This window comes from Eulemur rufifrons, chromosome 12, assembly GCF_041146395.1.
Source record: "Eulemur rufifrons isolate Redbay chromosome 12, OSU_ERuf_1, whole genome shotgun sequence".
Taxonomy (NCBI): domain Eukaryota; kingdom Metazoa; phylum Chordata; class Mammalia; order Primates; family Lemuridae; genus Eulemur; species Eulemur rufifrons.
In genome coordinates this window covers 39,912-60,238 of record NC_090994.1, presented here as the reverse complement: position 1 = coordinate 60,238, position 20,327 = coordinate 39,912, and the positions used below count along the sequence as shown (strand labels likewise).

Below are 20,327 nucleotides of genomic sequence, written 5' to 3'. Positions count from 1 at the left end.
CCTGCGCCCTGATCCACGATTAAACAGGGCAGGAGCGTGAGCAGATGGGGGGGGGGCGATTTGGTTCAGGAAAACCACAACAAGGTGCCTTTTACAGGTTTATTAGCCTAAAGCAAGAGAAAACACAGCGTAACCAGGTAACACATGCTTCAAGCCTCCACAGCGAGAATTTCAGAGCTGCTGGATCTTGCAGCCCCCAAAGAGCACAGCTGCTGCAGGGCCCGCGCTCTCCGCAGACCACCACATGCCAGGCACGCCTGGGCCTCGAATCCACGTGTCCACGGACACCTCGGCGCCGTCTGCCCACCCGCTCGCCTCCAGGTATCTGTTGTTCACCCTCCTGAGTACGGAAGTTGTGCAGCCTTGTGGAAAACATTAGCTTTTCCCCTTAGACAGGTATAAAATAATAATCACCAAATGCAAAAATTAAAAGCACGACATCTAACCAGCCATCTGCCCACACACAAGGTCACTCTGGTCACGGCCAAGCATCGGGAACAAGCACACAGCATTCCTTGGGCTTTTTTTTTTTTTTTTTTTTTTTCTGTCTCCAGGCTGGAAAAAATAATGTTATTCGGCTGGAGACGAGGCGGAGGCCGGGATGAGCTTGGGCTTCGCCTGCTGGGGCAGGGACACCTCCGGGATCTTCTCCCCGTGCTTGTACACGCTGACCGTGACGTCGATCTTCTCGCCGCCGTACTTGTTCTTGACGCTCATGCTGTACTTGCCCGAGTCCTCGGAGGAGACGCCCTTGATGGTCATGCTCACGAACTTGGCCTGCTCCACCTTCACTGAGAAGTGGTCGCTGAGCGGTATGTCCTGGTCGTTCTTGAACCAGACCACCTCGGGGTCGGGGTTCCCAAACACCGTGCAGGTCAGATTCAGGGTCTTTGGGGGAGAGGTGGGCGGGGAGGGAAGAGTCAGAAAAGGAAAAGCCACGTTACCGCCCTGGACGGCGAGCCCCAGCCACACAGCCACACGCGGTCACACGTGTCATGTGCTCCCCAGCAAGCCTGTCACACACGGACACACCTGGACACCAGGGGCCAAGGGACCGCTGGGTACAAACAGGCCACTGGGGGGCGGGGGGGGGGGGGGCGCGTGAGAAAAATCAGTGATAATCCGTCCTGTTTATTCTCAGTTTTTAGCCCTGGCCTAAGCTGATTAAAGAATTGGAAGGTAATGAAGTTGTGTAGTTTACAGCAGATACATTTAGCTTGTTTCTAAATTTTCTCAATATTTAGACGTGTGGGTCCCTTCCCCAGCTCCTCTGGCAAGCCCAGAGAGTATATTGTCTCATAACTAGCAAACAGGCCGCAGCAAATGCCTCCTTGACGCGTGGTTAAAACACACCCGCAGCGTATGATGCAGTAACACAACTGCTAATTGCTCAGTTGCGTCTTTACGACGAGACCAGGCTTGTTCAGCCCCACGAGCTCAGGGGTTTTCTTTAGCTGCTAATGGAGAGGGCTATAAATTTTTGCATTTTGGCCTAATAAACTTCTCCCCAGTATCTACGCCCCCATGACATTGAGTTGGAATCGCTGAAGCAACCGGAGAAGCACCAATTAGATATCAATGATTCTACTGACAGGCGACATATTAAAACCCCAATAAATGGTTTCCGTTACATGTTCCAAAATGACCTTGGGAACCAGCCCAGAGATTGCTTTCTCCTTTCATTTTATAGAAGCTGTGCTACTTCAGGGTGGAAGCCGGTGGCTTGCACCTTGCACAGATGGGCGGGCGCGGGCTGTGGCACCTCCTCCCCCTACAGCGGCTCCTCTGAACGAAGGGACAGCGAGGGCCCCCAGGAGCTGCCTGAGCCGCACATGGTCCCTGTGGTCCCAAAGGCTCGGCCTGTGGATCCGGAACGTTAGGCTGTTCTGTGCTTTGATAGTACAGGGCTCATCAGAGGCAGCCGGGAGCAAGGGAAGGTGGGTGGGAAGTCTGAGTCCCCCATGGTCCGAGCACAGACACACGACCCCCTCCCCAGGTTTCCCTTCTCTGAGCCCGAGAGGACGGCTGCACTGCGCTTAAATCCTCGCTCGTCCCGGCTCTGCCCTGTGCTCCTACCTTTCCTTCCATGATGGTCACCACGTCAGGCAAACCGCCGACCACCCTGCCACGATCTGCAATGAGGAGGCAGCTCGGTTAAGAACACCCCAAAGGTCCTGGGCTCCGGGGAAAGGCAGGGAGGAGCTTGTGCTCTCCTGAGACAGGCCCAGGGGGAAAAGGCTCATATGTTGGCACCGAGGGACAACCCACAGGTGAGGAAGCCACTGATCCCGTGAGCAGCAGGTGGTGACACTGCAGGATGGGATCAGAGCCGGGCTTTGAGCTGGAAGAGTTCGCCACGGACCGAAGGCAGGAGAGCTGCCTGTGCCCCGGGCAGGCAGACAGGGACGGGTCCTGCCCCTGCACAGCAGGTCCCCGGGGGCAGAGGGTGGCGGGGCTGATGCTGGGGCAGCAGCGCAGGACGTGTCCCCGCAGGGCAGGGGTGCAGGCGTTGGGGGCGTCGGGGAGCGAGGGCGGGAAGGTTTGCTGGCGAGTACTTAATGCACAAAATCAATCCTCTAAAATACGGGCCCTTCTGCCCCACCCCAAATAATACATCATTCTTATTACAATCCAACGTGTACTTACTCTTCTCTGCAAAAGCAGCGGCCCTAAAAATTAAAGGGGGAGGAGAGGAGAGAACAAAAAGAGTGTTAAGAAAGAGCTTCCAACAAAAACGCACAACACACTTGAAAGTTCACTAGTGGTGGGGGCAGAAGAGAGAAGGAGGGGGGTGGCTTTCTCCTAGAATGCTCGGATCACGGGGTCCGGGATGTACATCCATATATTTTTCCTGACGGCTGCCCAGTATTAGGGGGAAAATGTCCTGATACCCAGATGTTAAAACCCACAGAAAATTTTCACATTCAAACTCATAGGTTGAAGGGAATTATTTTTTTTTTTTTACCAAATTCACCAAATTGCATTGGAAACTTTTAGCTATTTTTGAAATTGTCCATTTCTGATTTATCTGACTTGTCCCTGCACCCAATCAACAAATATTTATAGATTGATGCAGAATGGGCCAGAGCCTGTTTTCAGCTTTGGATAGGCTAAAACTCAGGCACACATTTGAAAATCCTGGATTATTCTTTAAAAAGTTGCTCTGTAGGATGTGTTGCCAAGATCATGAGGATTTCAGAAATTCTTCATTTTAATCATTTCAAATAATCCATGGTTATTATGACTCCAGAGAGCTAATTTATAAATGCATTTCTGGTTTAGGAGAATGCCTACCCTTCTACATGTGGAATTAATAAATTGTCACCTTTATTCCACAAACAGCAGGCTCTTTGGGTCACCAAGGCATCTATACATATTCCCACATGTGGCCAAAATGACTTGGGGTGAACTGGACCCTGGCATGACATAATAATAACCGAATACAAAAATCTTACTTGAGTTGCTGGAATTCTGCAAATGCTTCGTCGAAAGCTGCAAGGCAAGAGTTCGTATGTTACTAACCGCCGCAATGCTCAGCTTTTGCTGATTCACTCTGATGTCCTAGTAGCGAATGTGGTTAATGAAAACTGATACACAGCTAAGTGGATACACTGATTTTTCAGAGAGTATTTTCTCTGGATGGAAACCACAGAATCAGATTGTCTCCTGACATACGCCGTCCCTGTTAGCACCTAAATGAATCTCTAAATGCAGAGTTATCAAATGCTGAAGGGTGATTCTACCTTGTCCAGACAGGTCCAATGAGCGCTGGTGGTTGCTTTTGCCGTCAAAAATCTCGAAGGTGTATTTGCCCTTGTCCTTCTCCGTGGGCTCGCAGATCTGCAGCCAGGCCATGTCCTCGCTGCCTCCGATCCGCATGTGCTCGCTGGACGGAATCTTGGCATCTCTTTTGAAAGTAACAGGACACACGCGATTTAGGGTCTCTGCGTTACACACACAGCCCCGACGGGGCGGTGTCCTGCCTCGGTGGGCGGGAAGCCTTGTCTAACTCGCTGACGCTAACATCCAAACAGAGTTTTCTGTTGATTAACAAATGGACTGACCACATCAGTAACTCAGATCTGAAAACCTCCTATAATTAAATGATACTTCATCTTTAAAAATATACTATTACTTATTATATACCTGTCACAATGTGACGGACTTTAAAATACTCTCTACGGTATGGTAATTCTGCAAAAAATTGAAAATAGAACTACTGTATGAACTAGCAATTGCACTTCCGGGTATACACCCGAAAGGGAGGCGGGTCTTGAAGAGGTATTTGCACGCCCAGTTTTAGCAGCGCTGGTCACAACAGCCGGGAGCTGGAAGCCACGCATGTGTGCACTGGCAGATGAGTGCATAAACAAGACGCCGTCCATGCGCGTGGAGAAATGTCATTCGGCCTTAACAATAACATGTTTTATAGTTTCAGATAGCTGAGTGCCATCTAGACTCTGCCTCCCCGTGTGAAGGGGAGTGTGGATAAAAGGGGAAATTCCTAAATGGAGAAGGTGGGATTGAGAAGTTCCGACCTCCCGCAAGAAGAGCCCACAGCCTGGCGCGGCCTGAGGACGTAGCGTGTCCGGCCACCTTTGCTTTCGCACAGCGAACGTCGGGAACGCAGGCGGGGACTGGAGACACCCTGTGCCTTCTGAGAGAGCCTCTGGCTCTGGGGGGCTGTTCTGGAAGCCCCGGGGCATCTCACAGCAGCTGAAAGCCAGGCCCCAGGGAGCCCGGGGGGAGGGTCCCACCAGCTCCTCGGCCCCCACCCGCCCTGTGGACCCGCAAGGGCAGAGATGCCGGGGAGGTGTCTGAGGCACCGCAGGCTCCTCCCCTCCGTCAGCCCAAGGGGGCATTGCGGTTTCGGGGGAGCATTTGCACAGACGACCTCCGCACGTGACGTCTCCTGAGTTAGATTAAAACATACATCCTGAGGTTGAAGCTTGCTATTTTCTCCCTTCTATAAAGACACTATGAAATTGTCCTTAGTTTCTGAGATACTTCTGAGACTTAAGTGGTCAATACTTCCACAATTTGAGGTCTAGCCCTGTCCGGATGACAGATGAATTTCACCTTTGAGCAAGAGAACAAAATCCTTTTTCCGAAGAGCATTTCTGCTGAGTCCCTCTCTGCCTGCTCCTAACTCACGCTGAATAGGTTCCCAACCCTTCCTGTAAAGTGGCATTTTCTACAGTCCTTGATATATGTCTCGGCATTTTTAACCAAAGAACAATCGTCTTTGCTTACACTCGCATTTCGCAAGATTCTCATCGCGCTCTATCGATCCGATGTCGCCCATTAAAGCAAAATATGCCAGTACGCACGGTGCAAGGCTCAGCTGCCGTCTCCTGGCATCGCAGATGTCGTCAAGTGGCTCATTTAGCCTCAACAGGCTAAATTGTATTTCAACAAATTCTCATATGACTCCCTGTGTCTCCAACTGATATCTAACAAGAGCTCATTTAATTGTCAAATGGTGAAATATACCCAGATATTATAGTTTAGTTATAGAATATAACTACATAATATAGTTTAATGTATAGTCTAAAATCTAGTTCGGTATCAATAGTCAAATAGTAAAATAGGACTAAAAGTTATATACTTTCAGACAAAAAAATAAGAAGTAAGAATCATGAGTTTTAATGATTGGGTTGTTTTGGTCCTTTTACTTTTAATCAAGCCCAGTGGGGAACTGACAGACCGGAAAGGTAGAGCCTGGCTGTGAAGTATCATTTCCGTGTTGGCTCTCTGCTGGTGGCAGGTAAAACGCATGTTAGGAGCAGAGCCACCTTTGGTAAACTCGGAACACTGGTGAAATTTGTCCCTAACACCTTCAGGCATTGCTTTCTCTGTCTCCTTCTTCCAAGTCCTCCCCACGGCCACGATGGCTCCCCTGCGCTGAGCGAAAGGTGGTCACAGTTGCTCAGAATCGTATCGTTTTGAGGGACTGGCAGTGCCCGATGTGGCCCCTGCAGCTCAGCGTCCCAGCCCCGGCTGCCCGTCCGGGCTGCAGCACCGTCGACTGCACGCACACTTACTTGTGATACCAGTTCACCTTCATTTCCTCCGTAAAGTACTTCATGAAACACTGCAGTCTTATTCCTTCCGGGGTGCAGAGCACCTTCAGTGGGGACGCAGACATTCCTGTGGAAAACAAAACTCAGACCTGAGAAAAGCCATCTGTGCCGTGTCCTGAGGGCAGGTGCTGCGCGGCGGCACGGAGCGTCCGTCTGCACACGTGTCCTCCCGTGTGCGTAGGTTAGAGCCGGCCACAGATGCTTACGTTTCATTCCCGTGCCGTGTCCATTCATTAAATAGCCACTCGCCACAGTAGAATTATTAGAAAACCTCTTTGCAGAATACTGAGAGAGACACATAATTGTTAAAAAAGAAGAAGAAGAAGAAGAAGAAGAAGAACCAACATCTGCCCCTTATCAGTTTGCCTTAAGAGGAGACAAAGTAGTATGAGTAACAATGTAGCGTGGCGAATGCTACATGAATTGCTCCAGGTCTCAAGCATCGAGGAAAATCAGCAAATGGGAGATTGGGTGTTAGCAGAAAAGTTTTAGGTAGCGGGCAAGGAATTGGTAGGACCAGGGTTGGTCATTCAAGACAAATGAAAACTGGGACAGAGGAAAGAAGGCAGAAACCATAGGCAATAAGAAAAATTTAAAAACTGAAAACATAGGTAGTGTGCTTGGATACAAATTTAGACTGGTTTGATCTATTTGGGGTAGATGGTCTGGGGTGAGAGTCAGAAAATGAGAAGATTAGGAAGCAGCTTATCACTATATATGGCAACGGCTCTGAGTTTGAAGCAGAGATTGTTATTAGATACGCCACCTCAGAGAATTTACATGACTTCTGATATTTCCTTATCTGGAAAATTATACTATATAATAGCAAAGATAAAGGAAAATAACATGATTGCAAACTGCTGATGAGGATGTTATGGGAAAGAGGCTTTTTGAACAGCATTTCTTAATTTTGGTGAGCAACTTGAAACTTATATTATGAATCTTAAAGCTATTCATAGTATTCTACATAGTAATTGCACTTCTAGGAATTCACTCAAAGGAAATATTCCTAAATATTGAAAAGCCTCTCTTTGCCCACATAGGTGCATCATACAGTTATTTATACTGAAAAATTGTTAATATCCCAATAGAGAAGAGTTTAAGCCATGGTACTGTGAGTCCATGAAATATTATGCCATTATTAGAAAAAATAGATATAAAATCTGTATAAAACAAAGAAAAGTATTATAAAATATGTGGGGAAAAAACAATAAACAAACTATTTATGACTCCAACTAGGTGAAGAAATAGAAACTGAAATAAACATGGCCATGATTGTGATGTTCTTTGTTTTCCATTTATTCTTAAGTGTACATGGGGTAAGAAACAGCATCACCCAAAAAGTAAATACATAGAAGCCCCCTCGGTGGAAGCTGAGCGAGGGGAGAAGAGGACAGACGGGGGTGGGACCCCAGCTGCGGGCTTCCGGGGACGCAGGGAAGGGCATGACACGGGCCCACCCATCCCGCCTGCTCCAGCGGCTCACACCCTCGCTGGGCAGGAGGAGAATAAGGGACGAGGAAATGGAGAAAATTGTAAACTGAAACACAGGGGTGCTAGAAACTGGGACCATAATTGAAGGCCCACGCAGAAAAAGACAATGATGTTTGGAGACCCCTCCCCCTCCTCTCTGTTTCTTCCTGAAGTTTCCCGGCATCTGTTGAAGAGGAAATGACCCCTAAGCTCTCCCTGCACAAAACCACAGAGAGGAGCGAGCCAGACAGCCTCCAGCAGAGAAGGATGGAAATCATATCATCTCAAAGAGGGTCAGAGAGTGGAAAATTGGTACCAATTGATCAACACTTATGTGCACATATGGTAGTAACATTCATCGGGTGTCGGGCAGGTGGGAGGGCAGAGGAGGGGATGGTATATTCACACCTAATGGGTGCGGTGCTCACCGTCTAGGGGATGGACACGCTTGAAGCACTGACTCAGGTGGGGCAAAGGCAACATATGTAACCTAAACATTTGTACCCCCGTAATATGCTGAAATAAAAAAAAAAGAGTGCCAAGTTCTAAGTCATTTCTCAGACGACAACTGGAATCAGTAAGTGATCGTGAGCCCAGGAAGTTTCCAACAAAGCCCAGAGGATGGGCGGGGAACACAGAGAGACCAGAGGCCGAGCAGAGCAAGAGCAGCTCTAGACAATTTCTCCACTCACATGCGAGGGCCTGGCCCGGCAGCTGCCCTAAATACCGATCTGCATCTAGGTCAGGATACACCCCACAGAGGCAGACACCTCTTTACAGCCACAGAATCCATGGGAATTAACTCTATTGCCCACAGAGAAGAAAGGGCCACAGATGCCTGATCCAAGCAAGCGGATTACACATGCCTGAGTTGCAAGAATGATACTGACCCGGCCAAACGTTAGCCTGAAAGCTGTGTTCCTACTCTCTGGACTTATATGGACTTACACCAACACCCCTAATCATTAGAGAAACGCAAATCACAACTACAGTGAGACATCACCTCATGCCCTTTGGGATGGCTACTGTCAAAAAACAGAAGATGCCAAGTGTTGGCGAGGACCTGGGGAAACCAGAAACCTTGTGCTCTGCCGGTGGGAACGCAGAGTGGTGCAGCTGTTGTAGGAAACAGTACGGCAGTTCCTCAAAAAGTTAAAAATAGAATTGCCATATAAAATTACCATATGATGCAGCAATTCTATTAATACTTCTGGGTATACATCCAAAAGAACTGAAAGCAAGGTCTTAAAGAGATATCTGTATAGCCAGACTCATGGCAGCAGAATTCATGATAGCCAAACCGTGGAAGGAACCCACCCGTCCTTCCTGAGACAAATACATGAATAAAATGTGCCGTTTACCTGCAGTGGAATATTACTCAGCCTCAACGTGGAGGGAAATTCTGGCACATGCTACACAAGGGAGAACCTTGAGGACTTCATGCTACGTGGAATAGGCCAGTCACAAAAGGACAAATACTATATGCTTCCACTTCAACGAGGCACCTATTCAAATTCACAAGAACAGAAAATAAAATGAGGTTGCCAGGGGCTGGAGGGAGGGGGATGGGGAGTAAGTGTTGAATGGATACAGAGTTTCAGTTTTAGATGAAGAGTTCTGGGGGTGGATGGTGGAGATGGTCACACAACAAGGTGAATATATTCAATTCCTCTGAATTGTACACTTGAAAATGGTTAAGGCAGTAAAACTTATGTTGTACATATTTGCCACAATAAAAAATAAATTAAACAAATCAAATAAATGATGAGCTCTCAGTGCATTTTGTTAAATGCAGTTAATGGAGATGCCTAAAACTGGCGTAAAATTGTCCTTTGAGTGATAATCCTTATATGCCTTCTGTCTCTCCTCTCTCTCATTGTTCTACTTCTGAGAAACTAACTTTACGATTGTCTGAAGACCAGAGATGACTCTACAAGCAGCAGCAGCTACAGATGAGTGAGTTTGACAGGCGACCCAGAGCGAGCTCACCCACTGACACCCGACTCCCACACTCTGCTCATCGATGCTTCCAAGAAGGAAGATTTTTGATCAAGAGGAAGAAATGAAGAAAGAAAAGAACTTTCATTTGAGGAACGTGAGCCCTTTCAAATGATCAGCCCAGAGACATCAAAACGAGACCCCACTCACTCCCCACTGCCCCCTAGAGCGACATAGTCACCTCTTGAAACTGCTTGCTTTGCCACAGTGGCTGTCCCTTAACCTGACAATGCCACACACTGTGGCTTAACAACATATAGCCGATAACTAATCGATGTTATCCCTGTACGCCGGTGAGAATTCCTGACACACGACTGCCTATCTGCTCTCCCAACCTCCTCCTCTGGCCGTTGCAAATCCACCCGCGAGCGCGGCTGACAGCAGTGTGCACTCAGGGCAACTCGAGTCTCCGCTCCCGGGTCGCAGCCCGTAAGCTTGGCCCGAATGAACGCTCTCATATTAATCTTGCCTCAGCTTCTTCCTTTCGGGTTGACAGCTGAACCTGGACAACCCCTGCATGGTATCACTTAGACACAGGATCTACAAAAGCCAAACTCACAGCAACAGAGAGGAGCACGGCGGGTGCCCGGGGCTGGGGGAGGGGAGAGGGATGGGGGAGGGGAGATGTTGGGGAAAGCGTGCACCGTCTCACGGAAGGAATCAGTGTTAGGTCCATTGCACTGCGTGGTGACCACAGCTAACACTAATGTGTTGCATATTTCAAAATTGCTAAAAGAATAAACTTTTAAAATTCTCACCACAAAAAAAAAAGTATGTGAGATGATGGATACGCTAATCAGCTTGATGAAATCTTTCTACAATGTTCATGTAGATCAAAACACCCCATTGTACCTTGCAAACATACCCAATTATTTTCTGTCAATTAAAAATAAATAAATATTTTTCAAAAAAGAGTGAAGTCACTTTTTAAAGGGCTTCACTTAGCTTCACACAGTGGCAGCGTGTCCGTGAAGTGCTATTTGGCCCGTTAATCATCACCGAGAGTAAAACTCACATAAAATGTGCCATTCTGACCAAGCAGAAGCAGAAAGAAATAAAATTTGCCTTATGCAGATGTTCTGAGAAAGCAATGAAAAGTCAGCATAAGATGGTTTTCACAAGAATGCCAGAAAAACTGTGAGATGAGAGAGCAGCTTGGGACGGACGGAGAGACACGTTCGCTCCTGGTCGGGGTCCGGCTCCCCTGGCTGCACGCGCGGTTAGACCACCCGGCTGCCCGGGGTTTAGCTACTTGCTCTGAAGGTATAAATTAGGCAACCTCTGGAGAGCCCACAGCAATGAAACTGTATAATGCTTAGTACAAAGCTCTATGCAACTATAAGCTATTGTTATCGAATTAATAGCTAATATCTTTGTTCTCACAGTTTCCATGGAAAGGTCAAGGCGGAGGGAGAATGCGTGTGCCAAGCTAACACGGTTTAACACACATGACGCAAAGTGAGAGGCTTAACGATTCATCATTGCTACCCACGCTGCAGCAACTGCGCACAAAGCAGGCGTCCGAGTTAACCCAAGGCAAAGTGGACGGGCGTCCACACTGGGTTTCTTAAAGCAAAACACAGACTCTAGATATGACGCTGAAAAGCCCTTTAAGAAAAAGGGTCACCAGGCAGCAGATAACTGTCCTGCCTTGTAATCCAGGGCCCGTCCCGGGACACCCACGGTGGCTCCACTAGCTTCCTCCTTTGCCGCGGTGAATGCCCGTCTCGGGAAACAGCGAGGTTAGCACCCAAAATGACTTGGAAAGGAGAAGGCATTTACTCACCACAGACTCTGCTCATGGCCAAAATTATGTCCTCATACACTAAAAAGGAGAAGGGAGAAAGTTGCCATTACGATGTATCATTTTAACAGAAAGCAGCATTTTCAACGTTTAATTAAATCGATACAGGAAATTGTGATGTTCATTTGAAAAATGGATTGTTAAAACGGCAATATTTATCCATAAAAGGCTGATGTGTGCGATAAATCCTCCTCACCTGTTCGATTTTTAAACAAGGAACAAGAACATTTCACTCAACATAAATCCAACTATACACTTAATTGAATCACTGCAACAGTGTGTCAATCATTTTAACTGCATTAGTGATGGGGTAAAACTTAGCCTCTGATGACGGGCTGAAACGACATTTCGTGTAGGCCCAAAATAATATCACGCATACACTTTTCTAAGACATTGGAAAGCCTTTGAATGCAACTAAAGAACAAATACAGTTTCCTCTACAGTGTTACAGCTAGAGAAACAATGTGCGCTACAGCTAAGGACACGGATGAACGTGTCCCATCCTGTCGGCCAAATGGATTTCTCTTGAGCAGCTCAAAGACTTCCTGTTACCTTTGCCAGCGATTTCGAGGACAGAAGCGTCCTGGCCTCTCTCGTCCTTCAAGGTGGCCTTGTATTCACCATGGTTCTTCTTCGACAGCTACATACAAAACACACCCCACATTGGCGAAAAATCAATACCCCAACATAAAATGTGATAAATGCTAATGTAATTTCTTTGCAAATCCTGGAAATTCAGGATGCGAATTAGAAGAATGCAGAGTTTCTTTACAAGTTATTCGAAAGCGCTATTTTTTTTTTTTGCTTGGCTTCTGTCTCCTTTGACTCCGTTCGTGATACCTTTGGTATGAGGAGCTCACAGACCCCCTTCTCCAGGTCGGGCGCTGTGTCCGTTTCGTAGAGAACATCGTCCTTGAGCCACTTGAACACTGTTTCTCTCTTGGTGTTTGCAACCTGTAAGATGGAAATCTAAAGTTTAGTATGTGAATCCCCCTGGCTTGTGAGAAAAAAAGTCGATTAGGATTTCAAATCACAGACCTAAAAAAAAAACCAAAAATCAGTTTTTACTATGTGTCATGGAAAAGCTGTCACTTCCAAGAATGGCAAATACATTTCTAAATCCCAGCATCTGAAATAATTAAGCCCTCGCAGGTGCACAGGGAAGGACGGCCGAATCTCATTCTATGAAATTAGAGGCGTAAAGATCTTTTCGTATATAGCAAATGTCGCTAATAAAGACAAGTCATAAGCAATGTATTTTGGGACTTGCAAATAATTTAGAATATTGTTAGAGATCTGTGAAACTATCTAGCGGCTGCTTTTCTGGCAATATGACACTTCAGGTGCATGGACACAGAGGAGAGGAAACCTTACCCCAAACAGCCCCCGAAGATGAGGACATCCCCTGCACTGAAATTCCTCATAATTCAGTCACTGGCAGTAGCTTGAATTAGACACAAAGCTTTTCAGAATTCCAGGGGTGGGTGACCATTGCAGTTTGCACGCTCTGACATGCGTGTCTTAGGGAGGAGAAGGAATTCTGATTCTGTCTAATGGAGCGTGTGGTTTGCACCTACAGTGCATGTAAACATCCCGGAAAGGCCACAGGATGCTCCCGACGGCACACGGCACAGCCTGACTCTCACCTCCTGGGAGCCCACCCTCTCCAATTCTCCACCTGTGTGCGTGAGAAATTTTTAACAGATTTTCTTCTGTTTATGACTGAGGTCCCTCGTATCTTAAACTTTTTTTTAAAAAAATGGTTTTTGGTAAAATATAATATAACATGAATGTATCGTCACATAAATTTTTCTCCATGTATTTTCTCATGTAAATAAATTTTAAAATAACCGTCTGCCACGGTATTATTAAACAAAAACTGTGCAGAAAAAGCGGACACACGTGGCGTGGAGCCAGATGAGCACTGGACACACCCTGGCCGGGTCCAGGTGGCTCTCGGGAGTCCTGGTGACTGAATCAGCCCGACCAGCACCAGGTCCCTCGCCCAGACCCAGTTACTCGCCAGCTCCTGTACTTCTGGCTCCCGAATCTCTCTCCAGGGCCCCTCCTGCTCTGTGCGTCTGAGCTCTGTCCTGTTGGAGCTGCCCTCACCTCTCAACAAGCCTGGTCATACCTGCTCCCCCTGGCCGCCCAGCCTTCCTTCCTCGGCAAGCAGCCGAGTGGCCCCTCTGCACCCCAGTCCCCTCGCGGCCCCTCCTCTGCAGACCCCACCGGTCTCCAGGCCCTGCCAGGGGATGGGCTCGTGCCTGGCCCCCCTGCCCTGCCGGCCTCCCACGGCTGTGTTGTGCAAAGGCCCAAACATAAGATCTGCCCTCGAGACGACAGTTTTTAAATGCACAGTGCAGCTTCCTCGTCCTGCTGCTGGACCCCCAGGACAGCCTCTCTGCCCTTGTTGACCTGCGCGATTCTTGGTCATCTTCCCACACTCAGCTCAGGACCTCCCCGTCAGTGAAATCATCTCTCTTCTCCACTGGACTGCAAGTAGTTTGAGGACAAAGATAACGCGTCATCGATCTTTTCCCCCTAGCTTCCCGCACAGTGAGAGTCGCAGGTACTCGTTAAATTAAATGTGTGCTGCTTAAAATGCAGGTTTTCACACTGAGCATTAACTGTAGCTTGTTTAGTACTGAATCGTTACACAAACGGAAAAGCGTCCTGTTCCCAGAGCAGACCTGCGTGTCCCGATGCCAACCCGTGAGCCGCACACCGGGCGGCTTCACCTCCACCTCGCAGGAGCACACACACTAGAGTCCTGCGTGACTGTCTTTGCGACCAAACCCTCTCCCGATGCCGTGACACCGCGCTCTGCTCTCGGGGGAGAAATGACAAGCACGACGTCTGAGCACCACGCAGCCCACGAGACCCAGAAGTCGCCCTGCCCCTTCCCGCCTGACGGCACCGCCCTCAGCGTGGGTCTGACCCAGCCGCCCCCTGAAAGGCGGGACCCGCGTCTCACCTTACAGACAAGCCGGACTTCACAATCCTCCGTGACGTCCCAGTGCAAATACTCGGCAAAATGGGGGCCTACGGGGGAAAAAGGGAACACAGGTTTTAAAAAAGGAAAAAAGTAGTAAAATAAACAAATAAATACATGATATAGATATCATATATACACATATACATACATGTACGGGGTACGCGTACATGCACTGTGGGTCTGTATTACACGGGTTTACATTAACGCATTTCTGGCGGCGTGAGGCTGAGAGGATTTCTGGGGCTCTGAAACCGTGTGTTAATGCTGGAATCTGCATTTCCCGGCAGGAACAGACAGTCCCATCCTCCCTTCTTGCTGACATCTCATCTCTACTGCTCTTTAAAAAGAATATTAAACTCGTTCTATTTTCTTTCTCAAGGCATATGCCTAATTGGACATTCAACAACATAGTATATAAAACCTTTAAAACAAGAGAATAGAGATGAGATTAAAAAAACAGCTTGACCTAGCGATTTTGTCAACACGTATTCACAGAGCATTCAAATGCAAAGATGGATTTGTGAATGTTGTTCCAAAATATCAACCATTTTCATCTGAAATAAGTGTGGAGGTTAGCCTTATGCTAATAACACCATTTTCCCATTCAACATAAAAATGCAAAGCGGGTTTAGAAAGTATGTGTTGATTTCTTTCATATAAATACAGTCTAGGAATTTGGTAAAAAAAAAAAAAAAAAAGGTCATCATGTGGAAATGAGTGAAATAAATTTTTTTTGACTATTAGAAATAAAAATATAACAAAAACTAATGTCTTGATCTTATATTTCATGACCCATCTTCTGATTTTTTTTTTTTTTTTTTTTTTTGTCAGCAGAGCGTGGTCACAGGGACCCTTCCATTGACAAGGACAACAGCAGGAATGTGACAATTATTATTATTACATCTGGGGCTTTTAAAGGTAGAAGCAAGGAAAAAATACACAGAAGACATTAAAGAGCCAAGCAGAAAGGTACCCAAATCTCCACAGCTAAGAAATGACCTAATTCGCTGATCACCCCAAGAAGCCTGCAGAGCCGCTGGGCGTCACCTGGGGTCTGTGACAAATACTCAAGTCACACAGTGGGGGGACAGCCAGTCGGCGACTCACCTTGTTTCCTGAGAAATTCTTTTCTTTGAAATTCAGCCTCGTCTAGGACCGTCCTGAATGCTGAAATCAATGTTGAAGAGAAAAGAAAAGATGTGAAATATGCCTACTTCTCCCCAGTGCAAAGAATTTGCGTCATTTTTCACGGACGCACGGAAGCGCCGGCTCAGCGTACCGTCCCCGATGAGCACCAGCGAAGACTGGCTCTTGGCTTTCCCGTCGTGGATCTGCACCGTGTAGGTGCCCTCGTTCTCGATGGTAAATCGATCCATCACCATCTCGATCATGCCGGTGGCCTTGTCACATTTAATTCTGTGTGCCTGGGAGCCATCGGGGAAACAGAATCCCACAGTGAATTCCCCAAATCCCTTCCCGCTGTCTCTCTCCACGTTTCACAGCTGCGTCGACTATTATGTCTTAAGGGATTGTGACACAAAGAAACACAAAATGGCGTTTTATCGATGAAACCGCTGGGCGAACCAAGGACCAAGCTCGGGGCACCAGCTTCCACTCAGTGACAAAGCCCCGGCTCTGCGTGGGGTCTGCGTGGGGCCCCCGAGGTGCAAACCGCTCCAGGTCCCGGCCCAGCAGAAATGCTACACGTTACCCAGGAAGGGGCTTCTAATGTGAAATGTTAAAATCCATGGGAGAAAATAACATAACACGTCGCCAGCTGTGAGGGAAGCCCACGTGGCAGCAGCAACTGAGTGAGCTCCACGCTGTGGCTGTCCTCGCTCCCAGGATGGTGACAACGGACCGTATTTCAGGCCACCCTGGGACAGTGCAGGGTCTGATGTTAGGCAGAGCCCTGGAGGTGGCCGGGCCACATGCAAATTCAGGGCCTGTCCTGGGGCAGTGGACACAGAGGACCTGCACCCGGGCACTCGCCCCAGCGATGGTGTCAATCACAGGACACTTTGTCCCTGTCCCTGAGACTGAAGCAGCCCTGGGCAGGGCACAAGCAGGGGAGGGAACTCGAGAGCCCAGTGAACTCCCTTTGGTCCTTGGGTTTCTTTACAGTTTTGAGTATTGACTTTTGAATACCAAGGGTGAATTTCAAGTTGATCGGACAAAGGCACGGTCCTTGTTTGTACGACATTACGCTCACGGCAAACATCTGTAAGCGGAGAAGGGCAGGAACTTACTCTAATCAGCTCTGAGAAACTGAAAGGTGTGACTCTCGCCCATCAGACTCTCAACAAGACAGTAGCCTGTCCCGTGCTCTCAGCTACCACACTGCAGAGTCTGGGCAGGTTTTAGAAAATAATTAGACTCCTTGCTACAGCCATTATGCAGCAAGATGAAGTTCAAGGATTTTACGAGTGCCGTAAATACAGGCTTTTATAGGACTTTCACAAAACGGCATCAATCTTCAAATGTCAAAGTCACCTGTGGATTGCTAATTAAAGAAGTGAAGTAGTGCAGCCACATTCCAAAAGATTAGCCAGGGAGCAACGACACCCATTTTTAGAGCAAGCTCCACACGGCAGGCAGGAAACGTTAACCCAGAGGCCTTCTGCAAATAAAGAGCAATGACACTGAATTCCATTTCGTTTCACAGCGCGATCTCTGCTCAAAGAAAATTCCTCCAATTACCTTGAACAGACAGTACACTCTCCCATAGCCAATACTTACACCGTTGTTTTTTTGGCAGCCCAAAAGAAGCTGCATGTTTTCTACTTTTTAGCCAACTCTCCCATTTGTAGGAGTCTTAAAGTATGTCCCGACTCTCACGGGAAAAGCTGGCTGGATGAGGAAAATCCCACGGTCCTCATCCGTGCAAGATTTCCATCTGACGGGCATCCCTCCAACCAACTGAGCTTTAGTAAACACCCACCAGACGCAAAGGCTGCGCTGAGGATGGGGGTCCAGGCTGGAGAAATCTCAGGAAGGGCTTCCCCGAGGCATGAGAGATTCCTGCCTCACACAGTTTTGCTTAGCGTTTGTGCGGTGAACAGATGAATGCAGTATTTAAGACTTAGGAGGATAGCCAAGCGTATCGACACCACTACACGCTGGGTAAAGACGGTGGGGTTCAAGAGACCCCCGACCAACCCCCCCCCCACTGAACAATAAGGAAAATCCCCCTCAAATAGGCCGTCCTGTAACTGGGTCCCCAGGTGTGCTGTAATTAGACAAGAAGAAAAGCATCTAAATGCAATCGCTGTCTTCCAAAATACTCCACAGCCAGAAAAGGTACGCCTGCTACCATCGCGAGACTCACTGCATTCAATTAAAAGTAGAGCAAGGGCCAAAGTGTTTGTACCGCGGCAGGACAGGCACTTTTGACAGTTGTCCTGCCTTCTTCGTCCAGCTCAGCCGGCCATTCCAAGAGGGCGGCCGAAACGGTGAGGGCAGTTGCAGAAACTTATTTCCCAGCCCGTGTCTTCCCTGGGCAGCTGTCAGGGGCGGGGAACGCAGGCAGGTGTTTCTCGTAATAGGGCAGAAAACATACGCCCTCAAAACCACTATCAAGAATAGATGAACTGAGCCATCAAGGACATTCCCCCCGTGTAACCTGAACCTTTTCATAGAAGGGAGCTAAAGTCCCTAAACATAATCTGTCATTTTCTAATTGCAACAGGCTTGGATGTGAAAGGCTGCCGATGTCTCATCTAAGCCCGACCACATCTCTGAGCGTTGCAAGAATCAACCGTCTCCATTCATCTCGTCAACCTTCCACACCCCGATCTTGGCAGCTCGAAAAGGGATGGAAACAAACACAGAGCATCGACTTAGGTCACCGGCCTAACAACACAAAGCCGGCTCCCTCCAAGCCAGAGCTCAGTCACACCAGAACTCACCTCACTGTCAGAGACTTCTCTGTCGTTAATAATGAACCGGTAGCTGGCGTCTGGTGACAGGTGCTCGGCCTGCAGCCAGAAGCGAACCTGGCCTTTATCAAAAATCTCATAAGCTAATTCCGATTTCAGAGGAATCGCTGCAGGAAGAAAAGAAATCGCAAGTCAGCAATGCACGGATCCTTGCGAGAAAGAACAGCCACATATTGTAGGAAAATATCAACCCTAGTTATTGAATTTTTTGAGCATGTGAAACCCTGGAGTGTTAGATTATGCAAACTAAAAATAAAAAATAAAACTCTGGTTAGCCTGCGGCTGCATTTAAAGCCTCGTGCTACCTGTTTGCTTTCTGGATTTTCAATGATAGAAGATGCCAGAATTCTTTATATACTGAGTGCAATCCAACAACCGAAGATTTCATTGGGTAGACATCTCACTTGGATTAGGAACAGCTATACAAAACCCCAAATTAAAAGCACTCTCTAAGCAATGCAAGTTTCTACGAGCTGCAATATAAGCTACCATTTGTTGTAAATCAACAGGTTACAAGCCCTGTAAGCTGGGAGCGTGAGACGAGGCTGCCCTCTTCCTGGCTCCTACGTTAACGAACATGTCCTATGGGGCCGCGGTCACGCGCTCAGGGCCGGGGCTTACTTACTGGGATTCTTGATTTCATTGCTCAGCAGCATCAAACGTTCAAGCTCTGAAATTAAGAAACAGATATTTTAACTGGCTTTGACCTGTATATTCAGGAGTTTGTAGACAACAGCAAGGCTAACCCAAGAGCCAAGATTTCCACAGCACCAAGATTTAACTTGAGGGCATGAAAGAAATTTGAACTAACAGTGAAAAGGTCAGAAAGGAGACCTTTAACACTTCAATACACTGCCAGCCGCCTGCCAATCAGATCTGCACCAGGTGAAGACCCCACTTCCTGCAGGGACAGCGGAGAGCACTGGAGGGCCGGGTCTCGGGGAGCGTGGGTGTGTGTGAAGCAGGTGTTTCATGGGCTATAGGAAGCCCTGCAAGAGGAGAGACTAAAGGGAGATTTTCCAGGTCCCCTAACTCCGTGTGAACACTTTCCGAAAACCGATTGGGGTGGCTGAGAACGTGCTTATGGTCTATGATTTTCCTTCCCCTTTTCAAAATTTCTTTCTTCAATTTCATTAAAGAAAAACGTACATATTAATACTTCTCATGGCACCACTGTGGCATATCACCCCGAGTAAAAAAGAAAGAAAGAAAAGCAAAAAACCGAAATGTATTGCTCCTGAGAAAGTTCCGGGAATAAGGTAAGAAAAATGGAAGCTCTGAGCTCTTCCTTTCTTCTCCTTCCTTCTTTCCTTCTTACAATTGGAATTCAAAAATGAGACAGTGGTCCCAGAGGACATGAACACCTTTATTTTGAGCTGAAAAATGAAGTCAGACTTCTCCCGACCAAAGGAAAACTTACTTTGGCAATCGGTTTCACGGCGAGGACAGACTTTCCCCATTAGCTCTCCTGGTAGGAATTTCCATAAACAGAATGAGCTAAACCTGCAACTCCAAGGTCTTGCCTCAGATACATTTAAAGTCTATATGCAATAGCAGATAGGGTGGAAATTTTATCCTTTGCAACTATTTTAGATGAAAATTTCACACGTAAACTTAAAAATGGTGCAGAGGAACATGTAGCTTTTCAGAATTTAAGGATTTTTTGTGAGTGCAAAACTTTGAAGACCCAGGAGCCAGGGCCTGCAAAGGCAGCTTTAAAAGTGTAGGAGGATTTCCAGCCCGTTCCTGCCCCTGTCTGGGAGCAGCGAATTGAGGGCCAGGAAAAGAAGAGACAGAGCGATCTCCTCACTCATCTGTTCCGCTGTGGCTTGTTACATTTGCATGAGTTCACCCGAATTGGGTGTGTCGGTCACTTACTGCGGGGACTTGTGTGCTAGTACCTGGCTTCCTGCCAGCCGGACTGCTCAGCTGTGTCTGAAACTCAACTTTAAACAAGCAAGTTGAAGGCTGTACAAGCAGCTTGTCCCGGACCAGTAATTATTTGGTAGATATGGTACAAACTCGAGAGTTTG

General features: G+C 47.6%; 1 protein-coding gene across 1 annotated transcript in view; it reads right to left on the bottom strand.

The window, feature by feature from the left end:
• Positions 1–480: 480 nt before the first annotated feature.
• The window catches only part of MYOM2 (myomesin 2), a 54,131-nt gene continuing 34,284 nt past the window's right edge, over positions 481–20,327 (bottom strand). The window contains exons 23-36 of the mRNA XM_069485061.1: positions 18,920–18,964; positions 18,265–18,401; positions 15,636–15,780; positions 15,464–15,523; positions 14,336–14,403; positions 12,199–12,312; positions 11,911–11,998; positions 11,341–11,379; positions 6,045–6,150; positions 3,744–3,907; positions 3,456–3,492; positions 2,647–2,669; positions 2,077–2,132; positions 481–888 (exon numbers count right to left, since the gene is read on the bottom strand). Of these exons, the coding sequence (XP_069341162.1) occupies positions 571–888; positions 2,077–2,132; positions 2,647–2,669; positions 3,456–3,492; positions 3,744–3,907; positions 6,045–6,150; positions 11,341–11,379; positions 11,911–11,998; positions 12,199–12,312; positions 14,336–14,403; positions 15,464–15,523; positions 15,636–15,780; positions 18,265–18,401; positions 18,920–18,964 (1,400 nt within the window). The 3' untranslated portion in view covers positions 481–570. The remainder of the gene's footprint in view (positions 889–2,076; positions 2,133–2,646; positions 2,670–3,455; positions 3,493–3,743; positions 3,908–6,044; positions 6,151–11,340; positions 11,380–11,910; positions 11,999–12,198; positions 12,313–14,335; positions 14,404–15,463; positions 15,524–15,635; positions 15,781–18,264; positions 18,402–18,919; positions 18,965–20,327) is intronic.